The sequence below is a fragment of the Humulus lupulus genome, chromosome 6 (genome assembly GCF_963169125.1).
Source record: "Humulus lupulus chromosome 6, drHumLupu1.1, whole genome shotgun sequence".
NCBI classification, from domain to species: Eukaryota; Viridiplantae; Streptophyta; class Magnoliopsida; order Rosales; family Cannabaceae; genus Humulus; species Humulus lupulus.
This window is the reverse complement of record NC_084798.1, coordinates 185,888,921-185,900,187: the sequence shown is the minus strand read 5'-3', so window position 1 is coordinate 185,900,187 and position 11,267 is coordinate 185,888,921. Positions and strand designations below refer to the sequence as shown.

Below are 11,267 nucleotides of genomic sequence, written 5' to 3'. Positions count from 1 at the left end.
ATTATCCAATCATTATTGTAGTCGATTGGTCCAGGAACAGTAACTGCCAGAGCTAATTCTCCTTCCTCCACAGGGTAAGATGCTTCAACGTCCCATTCTTCATCGCTTGCTCATCCTGTGTTTGACGTGACTACATTGCCCTCTGCTGTTTTCTTCTTGGACCAACAATTTTTAGCAATGTGACCCTTCTTCCCACAATTGTAGCATTTACCATCAAATTTATTGTTACTCTTAAATTGGCCACCTCGGTTGTCTTTCTTTTGAGCTCCCCTTCTTTGGGAGCTTCCATGATGACCATCTTTGTCATCATATCTTCTAGAACCTTTGCTGGAACTTGGTCGAGGTCGACCTTTCTTATTTACTACTAAAGAGTGCTTCTTCGTCACTCTTTATCGAGACTCCAGACAATTGCTTAGCCAACGCTTCTTGGTCAGCTAGCAAGTTTTCTAATTCAGTAGGAGAAGGTTGGCTTGGCCAACCTTGTATTTCGGCAATAAAACTTCTATATTCAGCTTTTAATTCATGAATAATAATTCTTCTAATTCTGGAGTCTGACATACCAGCAGTAGAGTCTAATGCAGAGATTTCGCGACAAAGAGATTTTATCTTGGTAAAGTATTGGCTGATCGTCATGTCACGTTGTGTGATAGAGAGAAGCTTGTTCTCTAGAAGTTGCAATCTCACATCATTCTTCTTTGTGAATAATGATGTGAAAGTATCCCATGCTTCCTTCGGTGTCTTCGATTCCCTGATGTGCTCCAACATTTCATCTTCGACTGTGGTCCGAATAGCAAACAATGCTTTTCCAACCTTAATCTTCCATTTCTTTAGAGCAGCTGCATCCTCTAGTTGTGTGACCTCGTTGCCTTTAACGATCTCCCACAAGTCTTGGCCTTGGAGATATGCCTCCATATGCAATGACCACGTGTTGTAATTCTGATAGTTAAGTTTCTTAATTCCACTGACCACTTAAAGGTCACCCATCGTGGCTTGGAAAAATTCTATCTTTTCCAAGCAAGCTTAATTTCGACAACAAAATTTGTAGTACTAAACCACACACGATCTCTCAAAGAAACTTAACAAATGACTCTAAGAAAGCTCTCTCAATGACAATCTCAAGAAATCTTTTCGGATGTGGAAGTTCAGTCAAAGCTACAACCACAGAGCATACTCAGAATTTCAAAAGATCTCACAACCTTAGCTTTGATACCAATTGTTGAACACCACAACACGTGAAAACGTAATTACTTTATTAATTACAAAAGTAATTACACCACGAATTGAATACAATATTTTATCACAACACACTCTAAACACTTACACACTCTGTTTTGGAGCACTCACTTATATATGACTCACTTTGACTCACTTTTGGGACACTCACTTTGCTACAACCTTGGACACACATTACATTTGTATTTATAGGCTACAAAGGAACACTACTACAATCTGGACATCAGTCATCGCCCATGAGATGTCGGTTCCGCTTAAACTGACTTACCGCATGTTCATAAGTCATAATACACTTTTTAAGAGAAAAAAAACACCATAAGTCGGTTCTACTAAAATTGAAAATAGATGTCTACACCATAAGTCGTCTGTGAACCGACATATCATGTTTTACACCAAAGGTCGGTGTACAACCGACGTACCATGTCTTACACTAGAGGTCGGTTTGCAACCGACGTACCATGTCTTACACTAGATGTCGGTTTTCCACCGACGTACCATGTCTTACACCAGATGTCGGTTTGGCGCCAACTGACCTACCATGTTTTTACATCATAAGTCACTGCATGGGAAGTCAGTTCCCAACCGACGTATGAACATTCAGATGTCAGTTTTTAACCGACTTATCATGTAATTTTTGTAGTAGTGGAAACATTCAAATCTTTCTAGAATTTTCTAACTTTATAATTTATTTAACTACTTTCTACATTTTTCTAAATGTTTATAGAACTCTCTATATATTGTCTAATTAGTTCTAAGTTTCTTCAAGAATTTTCTAGAATGTTCTATGTTCTTCCTAGTATATTCTAGAACATTCTAGAATTCTAGAGCATTCTAGATACGGTAATGACTTTAACATCACCAACATTAACAAGAAGAGCCTCAGGAATGATTGGAGCTTTGAACCACTGATTGTCTTTCATTAACTGCAAACCTTCAACGGATTCGTCTTGCAAGAGAAGGGTGATCGCCGACCCTTCTGCGTGTGGTTTGCAACCAATACTAAGGTCGGGCTTTGGACATCTGGGGTAGAAGTTGAACCTTTCATACAATTTTGATGTTTTCCCATACTACTCCACAAGCAGTTCCCTTCCAAGTTCAGTGACCTTGCCATGGCCTTAAGGATAACCTCACTTATTGATTTAATCTTCACCGAATATTCATGTACAATAGACCTGTAAATTCAATCAATGGATTCGCTTGAAGGATGGTAAACTAGTATTGAAACTTATGCACTAACTGGTGTGCTACTTTTATCTGCTTAGAAATTTATAATCTGGTTTCGTTCTAAAGAAAATATGATATATCGGCCAAGAAAACTACTTTAAATTTTATCAAGTATAAATAGTAAACTTATGCTCTATGCCAAACTAATAATGTTAGACATGTCAAAGAAACTGCCTAGTTAGAAGAATAGTGCAAACTCTTCTGTAGTTAGTTAACTGGTACATTTCCTTCATCTGTTTAAGAGTTTCTACAGTACTTGGTCCTGAAGTAAGTAGTTAATTAAGCTGGTTTGGAAAGAAAACGGTATATTCAATAAAATATGAATAGTAAGTTCATGGAACACCACTTTACCGAAACTTTTTTTTTTTTTGCAATTCACTGATCAAGAGCTACTCTATTTTTTCTTTATATTATTTAAACATAATTTATTTTGAATACACATGGATAAAAATAAAGGATTAAGATATTATTATTAAAATATAAATAATACTCTATAAATGTAGAGAAACCACTATGGCAACATAAATTGTAAAATAAAAAATTAGACGTAGTGCTCTTTTGAGAATTTATATATACATTATATAAACATATATATATATATCCATTGTAAGTGATCAACACCTGTTCCAACATGAAAATGTAATGAATGCAGTGGCAACACCATAGCAATGTTCTCACCGAAAACCTTTGGGATTTTCAGGCCACAATTTGAGCCACTGCTGATCTTAAGGGTGTATAACAAGGAAGAGACGATCATTCCAATCAATTCTTTGTTGATCTAAAAGAACCATGTCATTCCCATGGCCTTCAATTTCATTTTCTTCTCTCAAGTATTTCTTCTTCTCTTCCAATGGAAGTTGGAAAAATTGTTTTGTAATTTCGCACACTTGATTCAAATATTCAAGTGACATACCATGGTTTATTCCCTAACACAAAAATCATTTCTTGAGGTTTGGTTCAACATGGTCAGACTCAGAGTCAGAGACAGCCATAAATAATTTAAGGATAGTCCCATAAGCTTTGTTTCTTAGCATAACAATTTCAATTGTGTTCTATGCTTACTACTCAATTATGGTTCCTTGTTGTATGCATACATATATGTATATGCTAAAAGTCCAATTCTTATCAATCTCTGGATATATTATGAGATTAGTTTGTAAGAATCTTCCTTTGTAGTACTGTACTAAAATTTAAGCTAGAAAGGTAAAATCAATATAACCTACAAAACCATACTTATGTTTTATAAATTGACGATGTCTAATGAAGAAGATCTCTTAAATTTCATACCTGAAAGCAACCGAAGGTGCTGAGAGCTGGCTTAAGCTTCTTAAGTTCTTCTGCAGAAGTACCAAGAAGACCAATATCAACAACTGGAAGATCAATAGCTGGGACATATGAAGACCCACCATGACCATCTTTGTAGAGAAAGTTTTCAGGCACTTCCTCTCCTTAGAGGGCCAGTTCTTAAACGGTTTTTGAAAGTGACCCCATTGGAAATGGTTGGAAATGGATTGAGTTTCATGATAGTCCCGTTTGTTTTCAGGGTAAATACTCATTTGATACCCTGTGTTTTATCGAAATGCATACTTGTAACCCTATATTTTCAATAATACTCATATGGTATCCTGTAATTTGAAATTATACATATTTGGTATCCCGGACTTAAATTTTATCAATATGACCAAATTTTCCTCAAGTATATGTATTTTAAATTCAAATTTAATTAGTTAATTACATATAACTGATGACAGTTTGGTCATATTGATAAAATTTTATTGTTCAAATTTGAGTCCAAGGTACCAAATATGTACAATTTCAAATTACAGGGTACCAGATGATTATTATTAAGTATGTATTTTGATAAAACATAGGACACCAAATAAATATTTACCTTGTCTTTATTAAGGCTATTTGAACTTTTATCCAGTTTTTGGAAGTGAGCCCACTTTGGAAAGAGTGAAAAGATGTCTAAACACTCCATATATAGTAAATTTCCAATTATTGCACAAAACAAGCCGTTATAATTCATGAGCCTTCCATTAAAAAAAAAGTCATATTTGTTATTTGGCAAAGTTTTTGTTTTTGACTCATTAGATTTTTTAATGAAAATTTATTTTAAAATTGTTTAGATATTAATTAGAAAAGGATTTTTTTATGAATAAATTAGGAATAATAAAATCAAAATGATTTTTTAATAAAAAACTTCTCCAAATAGACATTTTAAATTTGTTATCCCCAAAAAATCAATGTACTGACGTGGAAATTTGAGGTGACAAGTGGAAATATATTTATACGAGGTGGCGCATTGATGATAAGAAAATGTGCCAACCAGAGTGAGTGTAAAGGAGTAGGAAATGACCTACTGGGCAGAGCTTATAATTCATTACTGGTCAGAAGGTTATTGACCAGTGAGTGCAATAGTGGTTGCCTTTGGTCGCAAACATGCCGACTGGAGACTTCAAAGGAACATCTCAGAAACATGTCGACCAGAGACCTCAGAATCTCAGGAACTTGTTGACCAGTAAGTTTCCTTGAAGCAGTTCAGGAACTTACTGACCAGTAAGTTCTCTAGCAAAAGTTCAGGAACATACTGTCCAGTAACTTCTCTAGCAGCATCTCCAACCAGAAATGTCCGTAATTATCGCAGGATTTTTCTCAGATCTCCCAAAATAATAGCCCATTATGTTGTATTTTGAATTATTTTATTAATTAAATGTAGTTGAAACGGCTGATGACTGAGTCAAGACTTAGGGCCCATTGTGTACAATCCATGAGCCTATAAATATAAGGCTTATGGCTTCATTTAGAGGATCTTTGGAATTTTGGACTTTTAGGGGATTGAAACTTGACTCTTCTCTGACTTGTACTTGAGAAACTCAGTTGGCCAAGGTTCATTTGATCTCAAGTGTAGTTTAACATATATAAAAACACTAAGTGGATTAGGCTATTACCAATTCTTTGGGGCTGAACTACTATAAAACTCTTGTATCGTTTATTTTCTATTCAGTGCTATTTTATTTTCTATCGTTTTTGCGTCTACTCGCTGTTGGCCAAAACGGTGGTCAATATTTTTGGTACTTTCGTTGAGAGCCTGAATAGAAAAGCACACCAAAATTCCCATCCTACTGGTTATGGCACCCAAAAAGCCCACTGCACCGGCTACAAAAGAAGTTGTCAGACAAGAGATTTCTGCTACTCCTCAAAATCCTAAGAATGAGCCTAGTGTCACTCTTGAGAAGATAACACCAGAGATGGAACAACTCCAGGAGGCCATGGGAGTTTTCCAGGAGGAGATGTGCAATTCAATGCCTGGCAAGAGTTTTTAGCAGAAGTAATGGATAGGCAAAAAGCCAAATTCGAGCAGCAGAAATAGGAACATTAAAGCTCAAAACAAAGGAATCAAAATAAGGTAAGAAAAGGTTGAACGAAGACATCACAAGGCTGCACTTTCCTTAGAGATTGCTACCCTGTTGGCCCAAGCCGCAGCATGAACAACTGCCCAAGCAGCTCAAAATGACTGCTGATAGGGAGCCACCTTGTGGGAAGACTAACTCTCGAGGACCTGATCAAAGTCGAAGTCATCAGGCCGATCGGATGGATGATGACCTCCGCTCTAGAACCACGCCCACACAGAGAGAAAATTCCAGAACCCCTTTGGGAAGTCACCAGTCGGGAAATCCCAATCAAGAAGTCACCAGTTGGGAAATCCCTGATCCAAAAGTCACCGGTCAAGAAATCCGCCCACCCAGAAACAATCAGGCTAAGGCTCCTCCAGATAAAAAAGCTTCCTAGTACAAAGACGGACATGGTACCAAAATTACAAATATGTCCTTACAAGCTAGACAAGGCCCACATGCATATCTAATACTCATAAATATGAATTTAATCATATAATCATGCATTTTATCATTAATTCATATAAATACCAATTATGCCCTCCCGACATACTAATCAAGGCCTTAAGCCTTATTGGTAATTTTGGGTCGTTACATCTGAAATGGATAGGTTCTTTACCCTTTTAGAAGTGGAGTGAAAAGGTGGATTAGGGCACACACATACACATAGTATATAATATTTAATTGCTGTTTATTCTTGTATCGTAGATGTCGATTGATAAGTGTTGGACGACATTAAGGAATTGTAACTGTGATGCTTATTGGAACAATCTCCAAGCCTTCTTGAAAATGGAAAAAGAACACGTAGACTACGAAGGGAGATTTTTATGTCTGTTTGCGAGGTGCCTAAATGTTAAACTACAAACTATAGATATGGTGGAGGCTCATGTATTTGACAAGGGTTTTCAACAGAATTATCAAAAGTGGGTTTATCACGGTGAGGTGGAAGCTGGTGTTTCCAATGAGGTAGTTGAGGAGAATGAAGATGTAGATGAAATGGTTGACGTCGTTGACAATTTCATCTTACCGACAAATGCAGAGGAAGTAGATGGTGTGTTTGGCAGTCGAATGGGACAATATTATGATGAGTTGTTCGACGAGATTGAGGCTGAGTTGTATCCGGGTTGTGATTGGATATCATCCTTAAAAATTTTGGTGAAGTTGATGCATTTGAAAGTTATGGGGAAGTGGCCGAACAACTCTTTCGATGAATTGTTGAAGCTACTAAAGTTTGCATTTCCGAAAAAAGAACAAAATTCCTCCAACACACTACGAGGCCAAAAAGATGTTGAGTAAGTTAGGGTTGGGATATTAATCAATATATCTGTAAATATGATTGTTGCTTATTTTATAATGAGCATGTAGACAAAGATTCATGCTCTATGTGTGGGAGTAGCCAATGGGTCAATGAAAAGAAGAAATGGAAAAAGGTTCCACAAAAGGTGATGCGATACTTTTCGCTGACTCCCAGATTAAAGCGAATGTACAGTTCAAGGCATACAACTAATGACATGTTATGGCATCATACTGGGAGATCAAAAGAAGATGGGATGATGCGTCATCCAGTTGATGGTTCTGCATGGAAAGACTTTGATAGGGCACATCCTGAGTTTGCAAAAGATCCTAGGAATGTTCGTCTGGGTTTAGTTGCCGATGGGTTTAATCCTTTTGGCAACATGAGCTTATCGTACAGTATGTGGCCTGTGATTTTGATGAACTACAATGTCCCGCCCTGGCTGTGCATGAAGGAGGAGCATTTTATGCTAACTCTCCTTATTCCTGGGACAAAATCACTGGGTAAAGACATGGATGTATTTCTAAGACCCTTGGTGGATGAGTTAAAAAAATTGTGGGTTAACGGGGTCGACACAAGAGATGGCACTAGGAATGAATTGTTCAAGATGCGTGCAACTCTTCTGTGGACAGTTAACGATTTCTCTGCTCGTAGTAGCTTGTCTGGTTGGAGCGGGCAGGGATATAAAGCATGTCCAACGTGCAATGAAGACATTTCTTCCATCCGAGTGATTGGTAAAACATCTTATGTCGGTCATAAGCGATTCTTGAGGAGTAATCATAAGTATAGAATGGAAAAATAATTTGATGGCAAAGTTGAGAAAAGACTTCCTCCACAACAATTTACTTGTCAACAAATCTTAGATCAAGTTAATCGGTTCAAGTTCCTGGTAAACATGATGCATTTTTCAGGGGGGGGGGGGGAGCGCAAACGAGGTGCAGAGGAAAGTCATTGGAGGAAAAAAAGTATTTTCTATGAACTTGAATACTGGATTTCCAACCTGTTAAAACACAACCTAGAATGTTTGTGACAGTCTCCTTGGGACTTTATTGGATAATGAAAAGTCTAAGAACACCACTAATGCAAGGCATGATTTAAAGAATATGGGGGTTAGATAATCGTTGTGGATTTACTAGGATGCCAATAAAAGGTTAATGAAGCTGCATGCTCCATACGTTTCCACTCCTGAACACAGGCAAAACTTTTGTCAAATTTTTAAAGGAGTAAAGTTGTCTGATGGTTTTTGTTCTAATTTGAAGAAAAAAGCCACAGACAATTACTCAAACATTGTTGGGTTGAAGTCTCATGATTGTCATGTGATAATGCAATAATTACTTGCAGTAGATGTTCGGAAGTTTTTACCAGAATCTATATCCACTGCCATTACAGAATTGTGTAATTTCTTCAAGCAATTGTGCTTTAGGACACTTAACGTTTCTGATATTGAGATAGCTAAGGATGACTTGATTATAATTTTATGAAAGATGGAGTTGATTTTCCCTCCGGCATTCCTCAACACAATGATCCATCTAGTTTTGCACTTACCTAATGAAGCTATATTGGGAGGACCCGTATTTATGAGGTGGATGTATCATTTTGAAAGATACATGAAAAAAAATTAAAAAACTATGTAATGAATAAAGCTCGTCCTGAGGTGTCTATAGCAGAAGGATATGTTGCAGATGAAGCTTTGACTTTTTGTTCAATGTATTTCAAAGGTGTGGAAACAAAATTTAATCAGCCTGTTCATAATGAAGATGCATCGTATGCAGAACGACACCTCACAATGTTTGAATCTCAATGTCGTCCACTTAGTAAGGGAATTCCCGTGCCCCTCGATGAAAAGACTCATAATAAAGTTGAGTGGTTCATATTGGATAATTCTCCAGAAATTGAAGTGTATTTGGAGTAAGTACTGTAGAGTCCAAGAACTTTACTTAGCTAAGATAGATAATAGTATGATAGTATTTATAGCATTATCTTTGTTACTGTGGATTTTTGGTTCAGACCGGGAATTATTTGGACACTCATAGTAGTACTTATAGATTTTCTAAGTTTAATCTATAGTTTAAGAATATTAAGTATAACCTAAGGTTAGATTAATGTGACTGATATTAAGGATTATATTTATTATATTATAATTTTTAGACATCAACCAATAGGATTTTAAGCACATGTTATGAATGGTGATTAAGGATTAAGTATTTTTTAGGATTAAATTTAATAAGGAGTAAAGTTTGAATGTTATAGGGTCAGTCAGCAGCTTTGAATACGTTGAGGGCTTAGTCAAGGCTGTTTACTCCATTCAAACTTAGCTAAAAATGTGTAATTTCGTGTTTAATTATTCAGCGTGTGCCGATATATCGCAGCACGTAAATACGGAAAACACGAAACGATGCACGGTCGCCTCGGGCATACTGGCCCAGGCGATATATCGCCTACAGGGGGAGATATATCGCCTCCTTCAGCATATGTTCAATTGTTTTTGAATTCTTTTCCTTTCAGCCATTCAACTCCTCCATAAGTCCAGCATCTTTTGAACGAGTCTTCAGCCTCTGCTGAACGAATATTCAAATGATTTTCACTTAAAAAGCCATTATTTTTATTCAAGTAAAATCAAGATACTTTCATTCCAAAACTTTATAAATAGGACCTAGTACCCAGCCATTATTCACCTTTTACTCTAAGTTCAGAAGCTGCAAGTGCTAGGAGAGTGTGAGAGGTAAACACCTGGGTTTGGGAAAATCATAAGCTTAAACATCATAAGCTTATCAAACACTTTGGGAAGTGAGGTTCTATAGTATTTCGGTTGAGGTGTAGATTGGTCTTTCAAGTCTTTGAGGTAACCAAAACTCTAGTTCCTTTCTATATTATGTTATTTTCTTCCTCATAGTCTCCTACTCAATCTCTAACCTTAATCTTCATCTTGGTTAGGGGATCTAAGTTCTTGAAGCACATAAGTTTGGTAAGTGTGACTTTCAATGGTTTAGTCTTTCCATCCCTTTCATTTCATCTCCTTTCTTCTTTAGACTCACTCTTTCTTATGGTTTTAGGAGTGTTCCAAAAAGTCCCAACTCAGTCCACATATCCCGGTAACTTTGGTAAGGAAAATAGGCTAGAATCTATATGTTTATGTTTATGTTATCTTATGTGTTATGTTATGATATGTTATGAATATGTATGCATGTATGTTTGTAGGCTTGGGCATATGACCCATATGACTAACAAGACCCCAAATGGGTTATGGGCATATGACCTACTTAGCTAGTAGGACCCCACTAATCCCATGGGCATATGCTTGTTTAGTCTATGGGACCCCAAGTAATAATGGCCATTATAATAAGTGTATTATGTGTTATGATATGTCGTTATGTTTCTTATGAAATTATGTTTATGACTATGTGTTAGATTTTTCCTTGCTGGGCATTAGGCTCATTCCTTTCTGTTTTATGTGCAGGAAAATAAGCTTTAAAGGCGGTAAGATTCGTGACGCTTAGAGGATGTGTATCGATGGTGAATGGAGTCAAGGGGCCGAGCGTTATTCGATCAGAGGATGTAGTCTCATTTTATGTTTTCATGGTTTTACATGTATTTTTCCGCATTTCTCATGTAATGTCTTTTAATTCTTAAATCATGTTTTGTTTTTTAAAGACAATGGGATCCCAAATCCTTCTTAGTATTCTATTTATTTGTAAGTAACTCTTATTTTTACAAGTTACTCAATAAAATTATGGTATTTTCGTAAAAATGTAAGTTTTATGTATAGTTTCGTTAATGGTCCAAATAGTCTAGATTAGTGGGTCATTACAAGTACATCATTAATTTTCATATTCTTCCTTGGTCAATATAATCATCCCATAATCTTGACATTGTTAATTAATTAACAGGGAACACCTTACTGAGTTGCAACAAAGACATTTGACTGCTAATCATTAATCGATTCAAAGGAACGAGTTTCGTTCATAGTTTCATAAAAATGTAACTTATACCTGTAATTAGCAAATTGTTAAATAAAACTTGCATTCTCATTCTAATATATATTTTTATTATTAGATATATGACTTGCACCAGGTGGGTCATTAGAGCATGCTGATGAATTGCTAGCTTTACCATCTGGGTTG

The 11,267-nt window shown here is 36.3% G+C and overlaps 1 protein-coding gene and 1 pseudogene across 1 annotated transcript; both read right to left on the bottom strand.

Annotated features, from left to right (window-relative positions):
- Positions 1-354: 354 nt before the first annotated feature.
- LOC133785746 (uncharacterized) lies at positions 355-912 on the bottom strand. Its single transcript, XM_062224959.1, has one exon. It carries the CDS (start codon positions 910-912, stop codon positions 355-357), a length of 558 nt encoding a protein of 185 aa, XP_062080943.1.
- A 1,142-nt stretch (positions 913-2,054) lies between these two features.
- On the bottom strand, positions 2,055-4,042 carry LOC133785745 (protein SRG1-like; annotated as a pseudogene).
- Between the last annotated feature and the right edge of the window lie 7,225 nt (positions 4,043-11,267).